This window comes from Maylandia zebra, linkage group LG3 (genome assembly GCF_041146795.1).
Source record: "Maylandia zebra isolate NMK-2024a linkage group LG3, Mzebra_GT3a, whole genome shotgun sequence".
NCBI lineage: Eukaryota > Metazoa > Chordata > Actinopteri > Cichliformes > Cichlidae > Maylandia > Maylandia zebra.
The window spans coordinates 6,028,144-6,045,700 of NC_135169.1; the positions used below are offsets into that span (position 1 = coordinate 6,028,144).

The 17,557-nt window shown below is 40.0% G+C and overlaps 1 protein-coding gene across 1 annotated transcript; it reads right to left on the reverse strand.

Moving 5' to 3' along the window:
- Positions 1-13,453: 13,453 nt before the first annotated feature.
- On the reverse strand, positions 13,454-17,210 carry LOC112430855 (nuclear factor 7, brain-like). Its single transcript, XM_024799354.2, has 2 exons — positions 17,114-17,210; positions 13,454-17,012 (listed from the first exon to the last, which is right to left on the reverse strand). Exon 2 carries the CDS (start codon positions 16,993-16,995, stop codon positions 15,619-15,621), a length of 1,377 nt encoding a protein of 458 aa, XP_024655122.2. The 5' UTR covers positions 16,996-17,012; positions 17,114-17,210; the 3' UTR covers positions 13,454-15,618.
- Between the last annotated feature and the right edge of the window lie 347 nt (positions 17,211-17,557).

Consider the following 17,557-nt stretch of genomic DNA (forward strand, 5'->3'; position numbering starts at 1 on the left):
GGGTGACAGGTGAAACGTCTTCAAGCAACTTAAAGAAGTCCAGACGCTTTTCTTTACAAGCTCTTTAGACAGATTGTTGATTGAGCATTTTTATACACCGAGTGTTGTTCTTCCTTCAGCCCAAAGATCAAAGAATTGGGATATTTAACAGAACATTTCAAGTTTCTACACATCAATACAACCGTTATAGCCCATTTTTAAAAAATATGTATGCATTAAGTGCATAGTAACTACATAAATTGCAAAAAAAAAAAGAATAATAAACTACAAAAAAACTGAAAATAATTTTTGTTTTGTTTTTTACATATATTTCTACTTAGAGAAATTTAAGAGGTTTATCCCTCAAAACTGTAAATACCAAAAAGTTGCACAAAATAGTTTCCCACCACAGGAAATTTATTTTGAGTGCCTTCATAGACTTATTTTTGAAATACACCAATTTATGATATTGGTACCGGACATAAAAAAGTGGTATCATGCCATCTCTAGTTGTAAACAATGACAAGCCTCTTGTTTACAGTCACTCATGGATTAATACCATGAACTCTCAACTGGCAAGCATATATGAACTGAGTAGGACATAGTGTGTACCATTTCTACAGTTCTGTGACACAGAAATGGAAGGTCAGCATCATGGAAGAGGGGTGAGGATGCGGGGGGAACAAAACAGGGGAAGACGCCACATACATAGGCAGATTCCTAATGAAATTGGGGCAACACTTGTTGTCCATGTTGTCAATCGCGGCCTCAAAGTGGATGAGGCTTGTCGGAGGGCGCAACCAAATGTTGGAAGAACCACTGTGAATTCAATCATTCAAACATTTCATAGGCAGAACAGGTATGTATAGTATGGGACAGTAATCCAACATCTCATAATATCTCATGTTTAGTGTGCATTACTGTAGTTTTACTGTAATTTGCACCACAAAGGATTGAAAGACAGGCTCACAGAGGTGGAAGACAGCCCCCTTTTACCCCGCAGTAAGAGGAAACTATTTGTGCAATGGTGATTGCAAACAATGCAATAAAGTTGAAAGAAATTCAAAGCGCTGTCATAGAGGATAACGGTGTATTTGGTAATATTGGATCTGTGTCAATTGCAATAATGGACAGAGTGCTCAAGAGAAAAGTAATATGCATGAAACAATTGTACAAAGTGCCATTTGAACGGAAAAGTTAAAGAGTGAAGGAGATCGGTCACCAGTATGTACAGGTAAAACATGTCTCGTATACTCTAATGTTTAGCACTGTAAACTCTTTTACTTTGTGTAGTTTCATGTAGTAGACTAGCAATTCTGTTTCCATATTCACAGAACATGCAAAATGCATTATGTTACACTGGATAGGGAACCACTGCACACATTCATATATGTTGATGAGGCGGGTTTCAATCTGGCCAAAGGCAGAAGGCGTGGAAGAGATCGCTTTGGACAGACAGCAACCACTGATGTCCCAGGTTGGCACGGAGGGAATGTTACAATATGTGCAGCCAACTCAGACAATGGCATCCTCACCCATATTCCCTTTTTGTTCCATATAAACACAACATCTCCTGACTTTTCAGACACTCTTTACAGGGACATAGTCCCTGAGAATGAGAGGGGTGGAGGCCAACTCAACATGAATGTTGTTGTGTGGGATAATGTCCGTTTTCACCACTCACATCTGGTCATAAAGTGGTTTGCAGCACATGACACAATGCTGGTTTAACTTCTCCCTCCCTGCTCCCCATTCCTTAATCCAAAAGAGGAGATTTTCTCTGCCTGGAGGTGGAAGGCCCTGCTAGCAGCCATGGATGCAGCATGAGACGACATTACAGAGTCATGCAGAGGGTGGATTCGCCACTCCAGGAGATACTTTCCTCGTTGCATCACAAGGGATGATATCCGTTGTGATGTAGATGAAATTATGTGGCCAGACAGACAGGAATGTCTGGATGTGCCACAAAACCCTAGAACTGAGGAAGCTTCTTAGATGAGAGGTGAAGTGCCTTCAAGCAACTTAAAGAAGTGCAGACGATTTTCTTTCCAAGCTCCTTTAATAACTTAAGTATCATTTCCTGTAACTGGAGCTATATCGGCACATGAACTGTGTAAAGATGAATGATGAATTAATAAGAACCCCTGTTTTGTTCACTGGTAAGTCATTTGAGGAACTTTTTCCACTATAGTTTTGAAGTGCAACATCACTCTCAACCCAACTGTATATATATAAAACCCTATTTATTGGACATTCCTTTTTAAAACTGGTTTGTATATTTGTACATTTCTCTTTTCTTTGCTTTAACCATCTTGTGACTCTTATCTAACAATTGCATTTTTTTAAATCTTTACTGTGACCGAAAATTTCCTCACTAGCTTTTTATTAGAGAAATGCATTTAAAGCATTGAAAAGCTAAATAAAGAAAAGTCAGTTGAGTCTTTTTAAAGATTGCAGTTGATACATGCTTCATTTTAATGCTCCAGTAAATTCATTATTTTTTTTCATGAATTGTTTTTAAAATCATTATGCCATGTTTCAAAACAGAAGTAAAAACAACGACATCAAAAACTATTTGTTAAACTTTGTGCATAATGTTAATGCAAGAACCTGAGAGCAATTGATAAAAGACAAGGACATTTTACTTTTACTCGAGTTCCTTTGCTCAGAAAAGTCTTTTATGTTTGTGGTCAAATTGACCCCAGGAATCGAAACCTTTCAAAGATGACCTCCATATAATAGAAATAAATAAGTCAAACTTAATGATATTTTTAAGTAGCAGATTACTACTAAGTTGATCAGAAATAATACATTAAACTAAGTCAAATAAAAGAAAATGTTAGATGAACTTAATTTAATTTAGCAGCACTATTTTCTTTTAATTACACTTACAATTCCTAATTTATTTAATATCAATACCAATGTATGTACATTCATTATCTGCAGCCAGTTCTTTCCCTTTACAGTCATAGTCCCTATATTTAAAATCCTTACTTTTACACACCACACTGCCTTTACCTCTCTCTATTTACACATATTTCCCTGTCCTCCTCCTTTGTCTAAGCCCAGCAGTTTGTAATGGCGCTGTTATTAGCAAGTGTTAACTCAGGGCACATCCAGTATGGAAATTCAATTCTTATCCACATTTGATTTGGCAGTGATTTGACGTCAGGTGTCGATAATGATGCAACTCACAGCATTTTGTCTGGGCTTGGGACAAACTATAGGTTTACGCTGGCTTGTTGTTAATAACAGTAATAATAAGAATGAGGAGGAAAAGAAGTGAAGAGAAAAAATATTTATTCCCAAAGCTGTAGAATTGCCACGAATCAACAGCCAAAGTTTAAAAATCTATTTGGTTCAATAGATATCATTATAAATAACAACAAAACAACAAAATATTAACAAAGGAAGATAATTTTACATTAATGCAGGTGTTGTGGTAGGGGGAGATAAAGATTTTCTGACTGTTCTTGTGGTTGATGTGTTAATAAAAAAAAAACTGTACATGTAATCTGATTACCCAAATGTCATCAGTCTGTCTCTGTGTGTTTATAGGCTACATTTCAAATGTTTAAGATATTAATATTACTGACCTGAGAGCAGCAGGATGAGCAGTAAACAGGTTTCTTCCATTCTTCTGTTTAATAGATACTCATCATGATTATTATTGTACTGTAATTATTATCAAGTGTTTATCATTTAAGGTTTCTCTTCTCCAGTCTAATAAGTATATAGTTTATATGCATATCCAAAATAATTCTATTCAATGATTTTTAAATATTTCAAAACTATCATGTCTTAAAAACGGTTTAAATCATCATTTCTAAGTTTTAGAATAATGGATATAATATAAACATATCCAAGAATATAACTTTAGGATTAATGATGCATAACTTACCTGACAGCTTATCTTCTCCTCTGTTGACTGAAGCTGACTTTTAAGAAGGTCTTTGTTTGTTCTTTTCATATATTTTACTGTCAAATGAGGAAAGCAGAAGGGAGTGACCTCTCTGTAGAAACACACTTTTATCTAAACTATTATTGTATGTTCTGAGCTCTGACCACTTTATTGATTATCCCCTTAGCTTCTCTAATTGGAGATCTTACGAAAACTTGTTAAACATGAAAATGTTTCAAACTGAATACTGTATATGTAAATGTTTGATATCTTCAAGTGGGCCTATCTGTAATTTTCAGAAAGGTAACACGTGGACATGCAGGTATGTTCTATAAAACCTTTGAGGCAACAAGTTTTCTGAGTCTATACAGTCATGAAACGTTTTTGCAGTGGCACCAAAGTGTTAAACTTTTATTTAACATGTTTCAAGGTGTGCCTCGATGCTCGATGCAGATCTATCACTAATAATTTTCCAATAATTCAATTCAATTTTATTTATATAGCACCAAATTATAATACATCAGACATAATACATGTGAGGCCAAAAGACCACTAACTATACATCAATGCATTTAATCAGAATCAGAATACTTTATTGATCCCTGGGGGAAATTATTTTTTGTTACAGTGCTCCATTATAAACCAACATTAAGACAAGACAGACAATACACTAACTAAGAATAGTACAATATATACATACATACATACATACATACATACATACATAAGTCAACAACAAGAACCTAACCACATTCAAATGCCATTTAAGCAGTTTATTATTAAAATATGATCTATACCAGTGTTTCCAAACCACTGTGCCACAAGAAATTATCAGGTATGCCTGGAAAATTATCTGGTTCCACCTGATTAGTACTCAAAGTACGGGCTAGTAACGGGCAGAACAATTACAATCTCTACCACTAGAGGGGAGTACAACTACCAGCTGTAATTAAATTGGTTGCCAACTGCCGGAAAAACAGAAGAAGACGTAGAAGAAATTACATATTAGTCGTAATATGTGTGAAATAGCAATAAATAAATATTTAAAAAGAAAAAAGTAGTCAATCTCACCTGGGTCCTGGAGAAAATTTCGACCCAGATGAAGGCCCCATCACGAGTAGTGGAAAAAAGTGTTGTTAAAAATAACAGTGCATAATAATCAATGTTGATGTTGATCAAGTAGATGTCCCGGACTCTACTATTAATAATACAGCAGTCCCTCGTTTATCGCAGGAGTTACGCTTTAAAAATAACCCGGGGTAGGTGAAATCCATGAAGTAACCAACTTGATTTTTTTTTTACATTTATTATGGCCTGTATTTATATAGCGCTTTACTAGTCCCTAAGGACCCCAAAGCGCTTTACATATCCAGATTATAGATGTTTTAAGACTGTAAAACCCCTCACTACATGCTTTATACACTTTTCTCAGACAGGCATGAAGCTGACTTTTAAGAAGGTCTTTGTTTGTTCTTTTCATATATTTTACTGTCAAATGAGGAAAGCAGAAGGGAGTGACCTCTCTGTAGAAACACACTTTTATCTAAACTATTATTGTATGTTCTGAGCTCTGACCAGTTTATTGATTATCCCCTTAGCTTCTCTGATTGGAGATCTTAAGAAAAATTGTTGAGCAGGAAAATGTTTCAATTTAATGCTTCAAACTGAATACTGTATATGTAAATGTCTTCAAGTGTTCCTATTTGTAATTTACAAAAAGGTAGCAAGTGGACTTGCAGATATGTTCTACAGAACCTGTGAGGCAACAGGTTTTTTCTATACAGTCATGAAACGTTTTTGCAGTGGCATCAAAGTGTTAAACTTTTATTTAACACGTTTCAAAGACGTTTATTGACAATAAAACAACTACATGTAGCTGGAAGTGCTGTCACTCCCAAAACTAAATATTATGGTATTTTTGGCCATGTGACCATACCTGTGCTTTTTAAAAACCAGGAATTCTGTAAATGGTGTGCCTCGATGCTTAAAGAAACACACGCAAGGTTACGCTAAAATGATTCTGCTTCACCAACATGCAAACCATTAGGAAAATCAAGCTGTTAAAAAGTTTAAAAAAAACAAAGCAAATTAACTCAGGCGTGGTTCTAGGAACAGGCGCAGTTGTTAGTAGGATTAAGTGGGGAAGGATTGTTGAGTCTGTGCTCGTCATTTGTCTCCATGCGTTAAGGACACTGTAGAGTTTGTCACTGAATCTCAGGGATGGGAACGCTTAAGCTTCTAAGATAAGATAAGATAAGATAAGATAAGCATTATTTGTCCTACATGTGGGAAATTTGTTTTGCCACAGCAGGAAGTGGGTGTCTGTAGCTCAGGTGGCAGAGCAGGTCAGCCACTAATCAGAAGGTCAGTGGTTCGATCCCAGGTTGCCTCCTGGCTGCATGCCAAATATCCTTGGGCAAGATACTAACCCCATGTTTGCCTACTGGTGGTGGTCAGAGGGCCCGGTGGCGCCAGTGTCCGGCAGCCTCGCCTCTGTCAGTGCGCCCCAGGGCAGCTGTGGCTACAATGTAGCTTGATGTAGCTTGCCATCGCCAGTGTGTGAATGTGTGTGGGTGAATGCCTGAATGTAGTGTGAAGCTCTTTGGGGTCCTTAGGGACTAGAAAAGCGCTATACAAAAGCAGGCCAATTTACAGTGCAAAGGTTATATAGCAAAAAATAGAATACAATAAGAATACAAAACTGTACAGAATAGAATAAAATAAAATACTATATACAGTAGAATAAAATATACAACAGGATAAACATACAATACAAATTCTATATGTAACTGAGTAAAAATACAACTTTGTCAGAAAAAGAGTATTGCACTTAGTCTTATTGCACATGTGTGGATGTGTGTGTTTGATCAGTTGAAGTCTTTGTTGTGGAGTCTGACAGCAGTGGGGAGGAAAGACCTGTGAAATCTCTCCGTCCCACACCGTGGGTGCCGCAGCCACTGAAGGAGCTGCTCAGTGCTGTCACAGTCTGCTGCATGGGTTGAGATGTTGTCCATCAGGAATGACAGCTTAGCCGCCGTTCTCCTGTCACTCACCACCTCCACTGGGTCCAGAGGGCATCCTAGAACAGAGCTGGCCCTTCTGATCAGCCTGTTCAGTCTCTTCCTGTCCCCGGTTGAGATGTTGGAAACCCCAGTAGACCACACCACAAAAGATAGCTGAGGCCACCACAGAGTCATAGAAGCTCTTCAGGAGTGGGCCCTCCACTCCAAAAGACCTGAGTCTCCACAGCAGGTAGAGACTCTGCCCTTTCCTGTAAAGGGCGTCTGAATTAGGAGTCCAGTCCAGTTTGTTGTTCAGATGAACACCAAGGTACCTGTAGCTGTCCACAGCCTCAGTATTCATACCTTGGATGTTCAGTGGTTGCAGTGGAGGTTGTTTGTGCCTGCGGAAGTCTACCACCAGCTCCTTGGTTTTACTGGTGTTAATCTGGAGGTAGTTCAGCTGGCACCAGTCCACAAAGCATTGGGTCAGCATCATCTGCTCCAATGCTAGGTTGGTAGGCAAACTGAAGTGGGTCCACTGATGAGCCCACCAGGCGCCGAAATTGAGCCAGAAACAACCACTCCAGGGTCTTCAGGGTCAGCTAAAAATAATTTTTGTATTCACTAAAATATAAATTTTAAGTCGTCCTAAACCTAAATCATGATCATCATTCAAACAACCAGCAAAATATTCCTGAGTTGTCTGCTCAGTACATTGGGCGTGGCTGTAGCTCAGGAAGTTGGTGGTTCAATCCCTGGCTGCTCTGTCTCTGATGGATCCTTCTGTGTCAATTTATGATAGAAGAAATGTTGTAGTTGTGAAATGATTGTATAGATGTGTGGAATGAGGCATGTTGAGTGCTGAGGGAGAGTAGAAAAGATGCTGCATATGAACAAGCCCATTATTTTGGAACTTTACAGTGTTGTTTATTAGAGATTTACATCATTAATTTATTACTGAGACTAAGTGGAAGTTAAAATACAAAAATACATAAAATAAATATGTTTATGTGTGAATGAACAGAAATCTGTTAAAAACCTAAAATATAAATTAAAAATAACCATGCAGTGACACCTGATACACAGTAATCGCATCAATGCCAGCAAAATGAAGGAGCTAGTGAGTGACTTCAGCAAGAGGCCACCCCCTATTACACCAGTGAACATCCAGGATTTGGCAATTGAAATGGTGGAGGAGTATAAATACCTGGGTTTTCTGCTCTCTTTTATGTTGGAGTGGTGGAATGGCAGAGAGGGACAGGGGGAAACTTAACAAACTTTTCAAGATGGCGCGGCCATGTCCAGACGCCTTCCTGACCGCTCTGCTCCGACTATCCACTTTTCTTGTTTTTTACTTTTTTTTTGCCCTGGTTGACATCCCAAAATCCTCTAATCTTATAGTATACGACAGCAGATCACTTGTAAACATCGGTGACAAGGTTGCACATCTAATCTTGGACAATTTTAAACCCGACCCATCCTGGCCGCCAGAGATTCTACGCGGCGCGGAGAACAACAAAGGACGGGGCGCTCATCCGAGGCGTAGAACAAAGAAGCGCCGGGGGAAACGCGCTGGCATTAGGAACAGACTGAGACAGCAGGCGCATTGCGCACCACTGCCCAGTATCCTACTGGCCAACATACAAGAGTCACCTTCCAACGTGACATGAGGGACTGCAACATTCTGTGCTTCACGGAGACATGGCTGACCCCCACTGTGCCGGACTCTGTCAGATTCCACAGAAGAGGGGCCTGAAAACTGAAGGCTCTGCCTCCCATTCTACTTTTAAATACTCTAGGAACAACAAGTAGGCCTGCAGAGCGAGAGCGAAGTGCTCTAATAGGGTGATATGGTACTACAAGGTCATTAAGATAAGATGGGGCCTGATTATTTAAGACCTTGTATGTGAGGAGCAGGATTTTGAATTCAATTCTGGATTTAACAGGAAGCCAATGAAGGGAAGCCAAAACAGGAGAAATATGCTCTCTCTTTCTAGTCCCTGTCAGGACTCTTGCTGCAGCATTTTGAATTAGCTGAAGGCTTTTCAGTGAGTTTTTTGGACATCCTGATAATAATGAATTACAGTCGTCCAGCCTGGAAGTAATAAATGCATATATATATATATATATATATATATGTACATATATATATATATATATATATATATATATATATATATATATATATATATATATATATATATATATATATATATCTGATGACGTCACAGAGCAGAATCATTCTGTCCAATAAAGGATCTCAGATCAGCTGCTGCCATCTTGTGGCCACAGTTGGTTACTGTCTCTGAAAGCTGCCTCATGTTTCCTGTTTTCCTGTTAACAAAGGTTGGAGCTCATCATGCTGAGAGGGCAGCAGCATTTGTCGGCTCTTCACACATGTTCATTATATTCTGATGATCCGGGATGGAGACAAAGTGTGATAAGTGTGTTCAGCACAACTAGTTTTGTAGTGGAGATATCAAAGATAGGCACGGCTGTGGCACTGATTCAGTCTTTGAGCACTACGGTCACCCCGGTGTGTCGGCCAGATTACCACTGAAGGCCAAATTGTCCCAGTGTATGAGAGAAGAAGGGAGCTTGAGGTTTGAGGCACTTTATTGTCACCACTCAATTTCTGGGGCTGTAAACACAGCGGGTGTACATAGGTGTGTGTCTGTGTGTGTGTGTGGTTTCCTACAAAGGAAATAAACAATGGAAATAACGATAAATAAAGAGAATAGACAAGTAAAACACTCAAATACAGACATAATACAATATAGTTAACATAATTAAATATAAAGATCACAAAAATATAGTACACTTCAAACTGCTCACACTATGCAACTAAATAGGGCTGAACGATATATCGCATTTGCGATAATATCGCGACATGATCAAGTGCAATTTTCTAACCGCAAAGGCTGCGATTATACTCTGGACATGTCCAAATTCATGGGCTGCATCCTCCTGAGGCCGCATTTGTAGACCGATTACGTCACAGCGACGTGCCGAAGGCTGTCCAAATTACTACCATATCCCAGAATTCATAGCGCGGCCCAGCCAAACTCCAGTTTCCAACAATGGCGGCCGCTACTAAGTTTTAAAATTACTCATACTAATCTTTCTGGGTCACAAAATAAACTTTTAACATATTTTCAGGCGAGAAAGTAGTTGTGTAAACATCAAATATCTGCTCGGTTTATCAAGATATCGCATATTTGCAAAAGTGCTTCGACGTTTTCAGAGGCGTCTGCTACCCACCAGCTCGACAGCTAGCCGGGAGCTCGAGGGTTACTGATGCGGCCGAGAACGGCACAACTCCCGGCACATCATTTTCAGATCACCGCGGAGTTTCGCTGCTCGGGTTAAACGTAATATATAAGTCACTTAGACAACCTAAAAATGTTATTGTTGGGCTTTTTTCAGTGTTTTGTTTGTTCGTGAGTAAATCGGTTTGGCTGAGATTAAAGTTATTAGATTAGATAAAATAAAACTTTATTAATCCCCCGGGTGGGTTCCTCCTTGTTTTTCACACAGCTGACTAAACGTCAAACAGAAAACTTATTAAACAGAAGTATGAGACAGTCGAGAATTTACGCCAGTGTCTGGTTATATTTTAGATAGCAAGAAGCAGACGGCCGAGTTTATTAAACTCCACCGAGACAGCGGTGACGCTAATCAGAACTAGACCGTCCAATTTCACGCCTTTAAACTTTAAAGGCGTGTTTGTGTGTGTGTTTATACAATTGCTATTATGTTTGCACTTTATGTGTAATGTTACTGACTGCAGAGATCAGTAAGATGTGTGTATTTTTTATTTATTAGTTTTATTTATTTAATATTATTTTTTAATTGAATGACTGTCTAGTAGTTCACAGATGTCGAAAAACTGAGTGTGGTAAAGCCACTGATTTTGTTTATGTATATTTCTGCAATCTGCACATTGTACTGACTTTCATTTTAATGTTTACGCCAGGGTTCCTTGTCAGCACTTTATGCTCAGATGTTTGTAAGCTAAAAATAAACTATTGTGTATGTTCAAATATACTGTTGTGATTGAAGAAGTTAAATAAAAATGTCAGTCATCAATTCATGCATCACCTCATGTCATCATAACAGAGGTCTGTCTTCCAGGAAAGAACAGTTTAAAATTAATGTAATATAGTATTGGCCATACTATATGATGTATTGCTTGTCTTTGTTTAATAATACAGAAGACAAAGACCTTAAAAAATAATCGCATATCGCATCGCAATCGCAATATTGGGGCAAAAAATCGCAATTAGATTATTTTCCATAATCGTTCAGCCCTACAACTAAACGGCATTAGTGCGAGGTTAAGTTACCGTGGGGACATAGGAACTTCCGGTAGTTATAATATAAAAAAAAAGTAAAGCGTCCGCATTATAATCAGCTGTAATGCTCTTATTGCGAAGGGCAAGCAGGAACGCCATACTTCCGGTCGAACTATGTTTGCTATTTTATTAATCCTCGTACCTAATTGTTCGCTACAAACTCCGCTACTTTAAAGTAAACAATCACAAGCATCACATACAACATACAGAGAAGGTCTGATAACACAGGAATGACGTTATGGACATACGAGCGACCGTCATGCGTCAACAAAGCTAAACCGGGGTAAGCTAACAACATGAATTAGCATATGCAATGAGGGTGAACTCACGCGTTGCATGCGTGGCCTACCACTCCAACTATGGACTACATTAGCTCCTAAATGGTAACATACTACAGTACTGACACAATGGCAAAATACAACACAGGCCAATACTTACTTGTCATTTACGCACACATAACATTCCCCATTCAGTGCACCCCCTCCGGACCAACACTGCTCATCCGACATTAAACTGCCCACCTTATTAATCGTCACTAGAAGGTGGGCTGGCCCAAACTGACAGAAGACTGAATATTAAATGAACTTATATAAACTTATAAACACCAATAAAACTATTCTATGAACTTTGGGGCCTTTTATACAAGGTTGCCGGTTCGAGCCTCGGCTTGGATAGTCTCGGTCGTTGTGTCCTTGGGCAAGACACTTCACCCGTTGCCTACTGGTGGTGGTCAGAGGGCCCGGTGGCGCCAGTGTCCGGCAGGCTCGCCTCTGTCAGTGCGCCCCAGGGTGGCTGTGGCTACAATGTAGCTGCCATCACCAGTGTGTGAATGGGTGGATGACTGGATATGTAAAGCGCTTTGGGGTCCTTAGGGACTAGTAAAGCGCTATATAAATACAGGCCATTTACCATTTACTATAAACATCAAAATAAACTAAAACGCTGGGTCATAAGACCCAAGATCGTGACACTTTGAGGTGTGTGTGTGATCATCATCTGCAGCTTTGATCCACTGTGCTGTTGCTCTCTCTCCTTACATTCACATATAGGTGCTCAGGACAAACAAGGCAGGCAGTGCAGACATGACGTCAGATCTATCAGAGTGAAGGCCGTCTCTCTGATGATGTCACAGAGCAGAGTCATTCTGTCCAATAAAGGATCTCAGATCAGCTGCTGCCATCTTGTGGCCACAGTTGGTTACTGTCTCTGAAAGTTGTCTCATGTTTCCTGTTGTCCTGCTAACAAAGGCTGGAGCTCATCATGCTGAGAGGGCAGCAGCATTTTGTGGCTCTTCACACATGTTCATTATATTCTGATGATCCTGGATGGAGACAAACTACAGATAAGTGTGTTCAGCCCAACTAGTTTATCTCATTACAGCAGTTTGATGTTTCCCTTTGAATCCCCCTGAAGATCCTGACAGTGAAGCACGTACATAATACTCCAGCCTTTCAACTCTGAGCTTATTTAGTTCTATTAATACACTGAAATCTCATTTGTGTCATGAAGAAAGTCTTTAATCAAACAGAATTCAAAGATCAGAAACATTTCATATATGGAGTTAAACATGAATCATTGTTTCAACAACATATTTATTGTTGTCATAAACAGACAAGAAGACAACAACAAACTGCTCCTCCCATTCAACACATGTCAGTCCATATCCCAGCAAACTAAATCATCTCCATTTACACATCAAATAGAAACATGAATCACTTGGAATGATTAGAAACTTGATAGAATTTCAAATCTAGTTTGGGGAGTCATTCAGTGAGAAACAGTGAAATGATTTTCCATGTGAGAAGGTGGACAGAAGAAACAGAAAGAAACAGTGAAACTAAAAGAGAAACAAAGAGCTTTGGAACAACGAGGCAGCAGGAGGACAGCTGCAGTTTAACAGCTTCAACTCACTGACAGGAAACAACATTAGAAACATCATCATCCTCAAAAAAGGGATTGGCCATCTCTTGAATTTATGTAAGCATCTTGCCTGAATTCAACACAATTGCCTTATACTTTAACCCTTTAAGACCTACCATAGAACCAAGTCCGCCAGAGCTTATATTATATTTTTACATGCTGTGGAACCATTTTTGGGAGCATTTCAAGTTGCTATACATCAATACAACCATTATAGCCCAGATTTTAATAATATGCATGCATTAAGTGCATAGTACTTACATAAATTGCAAAAAAGTGCAATAAACTACAACATATATTTGTAGTTAGAGAAATTTAAGAGGCTTATCCCTCAAAACTGTAAATACAAAAAAGTTGCACAAAATAGTTTCCCACCACAGGAAACTTATTTTGAGTGTCTTCATAGTTTTATTTTTGAAATACACCAATTTTCATATACTGCAGGAAAAACCAAAATAAATATTATACTGCAAATTTGCAAAAAAGCAGCAAATGCATCAAAATAAACTATTTCCAGCAGTGCAATATGAGTCCTAAGCATCCCAGAAACGACACAGAAAGTCATAAAGTCAAACATAACTTTTAAAAACACCAGTATAGGCCCTGAGGCCCTGATGGTAAAAAACTACATTTCCGCAAAATGACGTCACTTCCAGTTTCGGCCAGGTCATGGCGGACATGCGACAGTTCACGCTGATGGACTTAGGAAGTGTTATGAACAGCTGATCGGATCGGCAAAGCGTGTTTCTGGAATATTATGTTTTCGTTGCTGCAAGTGCTTTTTATGCAGTTTTTGCAAAGCTATATGTGGAAGGAAACTGTGACCTAGGACAAGCTGATGGCATAAGATGTAAGTACAACTCCTCCGGTTTCATATGCAAAAAAAAATTATTGCGCTAGCTCACGTGGTTGCAGTCCTACCGGTATTTTAAAATAGTTACGCAAAATGGAGCGTGTCCGCTCCGACCGGCTTTAAAGGGTTAAAGTTAAGTGTAACTATATAGTGTAGAAATTACATGATATGCAGAGAGGGTATATAAAATTGTTCATATCATGTTTGAGGGAAATAAGTCAGTAATGTAACAATGCTAAATCTCCCAACACCGCATGCAATTTCCACTCGTGAGCTTCAGATTGTGGTTTGAGGAAGGTATCCATCTCAGTCAAGTCAAGCAGTCACCTCTACTTTTGTTGGTATACCAAAAAGGAAATTGGTTGGTTCTTACATTTACAAAAATCGAACTTATAATTTGAACAAAATAATTTCATGTTTTTGTGGTGAACGTAATGAAATCATGTAGGATCTGTATGAAATTCATCAACTTAATTTGTTCTTGTTGAGATGACATGATACAATCTAGTAAGTTCAAGTTCAAATTTTATTCGCCACACGCAGGATGCCCTGCATGGTTCCGAATAGGTAGATATCTTCAGCGTCCTCGATCGACAGTCCCGCCAGGCACACGACCCTCCATGTCTGCATGGAGACATCGTGTACTCAGCAGGGAAAGTCCCTCCAGGGCACTCGGGCTCTCCCAAGCCCAGACTTCTTGTTGAGAAAAGGGTGTCAATAGCATTCAGAGACCAGTTGATCAAATCCTTAATTCTCTTTTAGGTTTTTAGACACAGACTGTGAGAGAGAAAGTAATACATACGAGACAAGACAAGGACACAAGAGGCTAAGCAGGGAAGATAAGGGAGAGGAGGAGAGGAGAAAAGTGCGACTGCCTTCGCCAAGAGCCAAACGAGAAGAGTGGTTAGTTGCTGGACTCATGAAATCAACAAGATCGCACAAGATTTCAAACTGCAGGACAAAAACCTACAGAAAAAGCTGCATCAAGCCTTGTAATTATAGCTTTCCTGCTCTCATTAAGTCTGGAATGGTGGCATTGTGTTTAGGGCAGTTACCTCACCGCAAGAAGGTCCTAAGTTCAAATCCACAGTCTGGCTAGTTTGCAGTGGGTTCCCTCTGGGTATTCTGGTTTTCTCCCACAGTTAACAGTCACACAATTGGAGTTGGGTGTGTTGGTTATTCCAAATTGCCTATGAATGTGAGTGCAAATGGTTGTTTATCTCTATGTGATAGAGCTGTCCAGGGTGTACCCTGCGGCTTAACCTATCGCAACGTAAGCCCTACAACCCGGATAAAGATAGGAGAATGGTAGTTGTTGTAAATCCATTCAATTTTTATGTTAGCCAGACTCTAGACTTTGTTGAACATGTCATATGTAATATGAAGACAACATGTAGTATTTAAGTCACCAAGTAGTATTGGGGTAACAGTTATTGAATAGTGTTGCAATAAAATGACAAAATTGTGAAGGACTAAAATATTCCGTATTATTGAATATGAATCAGGTGTGTTGATTTAAATAAGTTGTGTAAGTTTCTGCCAAAGCAAAAAAAAATGTGTGCAACCAATGTCCACTAATGAATTAAGTAAATCCAACATGCTCTTTTTTTAGTGCACTGACACCTTCAACGGACACACCTTCACTTTACGCAAAGTTTGAATATATGGGAACATCCTGTGAGTGAAAGTGTGTGTGAAGGTGTGTATGTGTGTGTTAGTATCAGGATCAGAGAACGACAGCTTTCCTCTGTTCCAGTCCAGATTCACTCTGATCCTCTGGAGCTTCTTCTGGACTGAGAGAGCAGTGGATGGAGCTGATGGTGAGCGTGCTGAGTATTTACCTTCATAGAACCATATTCTCCATAATCCAGACTGTATCAGTCCCTTCCTCTGCACAGACTCTGCTAACACACCCAGTTCCCACCCTTTACTGTCTCCAACTTCAACATCCCAGCTGTGAGTCCCTGAGTTAAAGCCCTCAGAGCCCAGGACAGAGTAGAACAAATCAAACCTCTCTGGATTATCAGGAAGCTGCTGCTTCTCTCCTCCATATCTCACACTGGTCAGATCTTCAGACAGGATGAGTTCTGGATGAGCAGTGTTTGGGTCCAGAATGAGAGGAGTGTAGGAGACCATGTCCTTCATGTTGTTCCAGATGTTGAAGGTCAGGTTGCCCAGGTGTTTGGCCTGGTCTATCAGAGCTCCTGAGGGCAGCTGTGGATCATCCAGCAGGGGGCAGCGCTGGACTCTTTCCACTGCAGCCTTGTAGTTGTGCAGGAATGAGACGTCTCCGGCTCTCAGCTCCTCCTCTGTGGCTCTGACTGTGTCTGAAAGAGCTGCTATCTCTCTGCTCAGAGCCTCCATCTTCTCCTTCATCATCCCACTCTTCTGCTCCTCTTCCTCCCTCAGTGCAGCCAGCCTGGCCTCCTCTTCCTCTGCTAGAAACTGGTGAAGCTCCTTAAACTGCTCCTTAATCTGCCTCTCTGTGTGTCGGGCCTGGACCTTAATGTGTTCTGCTGTTTGATCAAACTTCACTTGAACTCGTTTGCAAACCTTTAACTTCTTCTTTAAGGGCTCCAGAGTTTCCTGAAGTTCCTTCTTGTGTTGTCGTGCAGCTTCATCGATGGGTCTGAATCTGTGATTGGTGTGTTTTTCTGAGTCTCTGCAGACGACACACACTGGCTGCTGATGGTCCAGACAGAAGAGTTTGAGTTTCTCAGAGTGCAGACTGCAGAGAGCCTCTGAAGCTCTCTGATCTCTCTCCTGTAAGAACGACTCACGCAGGTTCTTTAAAGCCAGATTAAAAGGTGGATCCTCCCTTGAAGATCTTCTGTTACAAACTGGACACTCGTGTGTTGGTCTCTCTTTCCACCATCTCTTCAGACAGTCTTTACAGAAGCTGTGGCTACATGACAGAATAACAGGATCTCTGAAGACCTCCTGACAGACCGGACAGCAGAGATCCTCCTCTGATCTGGAAGCCATTGAGTCTGTGAGTGAAGCTGAAAACAGCAGACAGGAAGTACAGTCAGTCCTGGCTCCCCTCCCTCCTCTACCACCTTCACTGTAACTTCCTTTGAGTCGTGTTTTTGCTCAAACTCACATTCAGTGTGTGGAGCGTCAGCAGCTTGAAGCAGCAGTGTTGGAGTTTTCCACTTTTCTCTCCTGTAGCTGGACTCACTCAGAGGAAGCTGCTAGTTTGGTCTTAGCTCAGTCTGATCGTCTGTGCGTCTCTCTTTACTGAGGACAAAGAACTTCCTGTTTCCTGGTTTGTTGCATTTGAGTGACGTAAGGGGAGGAGTAAAATGTTGCTGTTTCACCTGTGACTGAGGTGTGTTTCATTCCAGAGTTAAACTGTAATCCTGCCTTCAGGTCAAAAGCTATTAAACAGGTTTTGCATCATTTTCACCTTCACATGTCACCACAAAAAAACCTTTTGTTAATTCTATAAAATAAAGTGTGGCTCAGTCGTGCAGTTGTTTGGCAGCTTTTATTTCAGACTTTGTTCTGGTTATTGTTCAGGTTCCCTAGCAGTGGGAGTGTAATG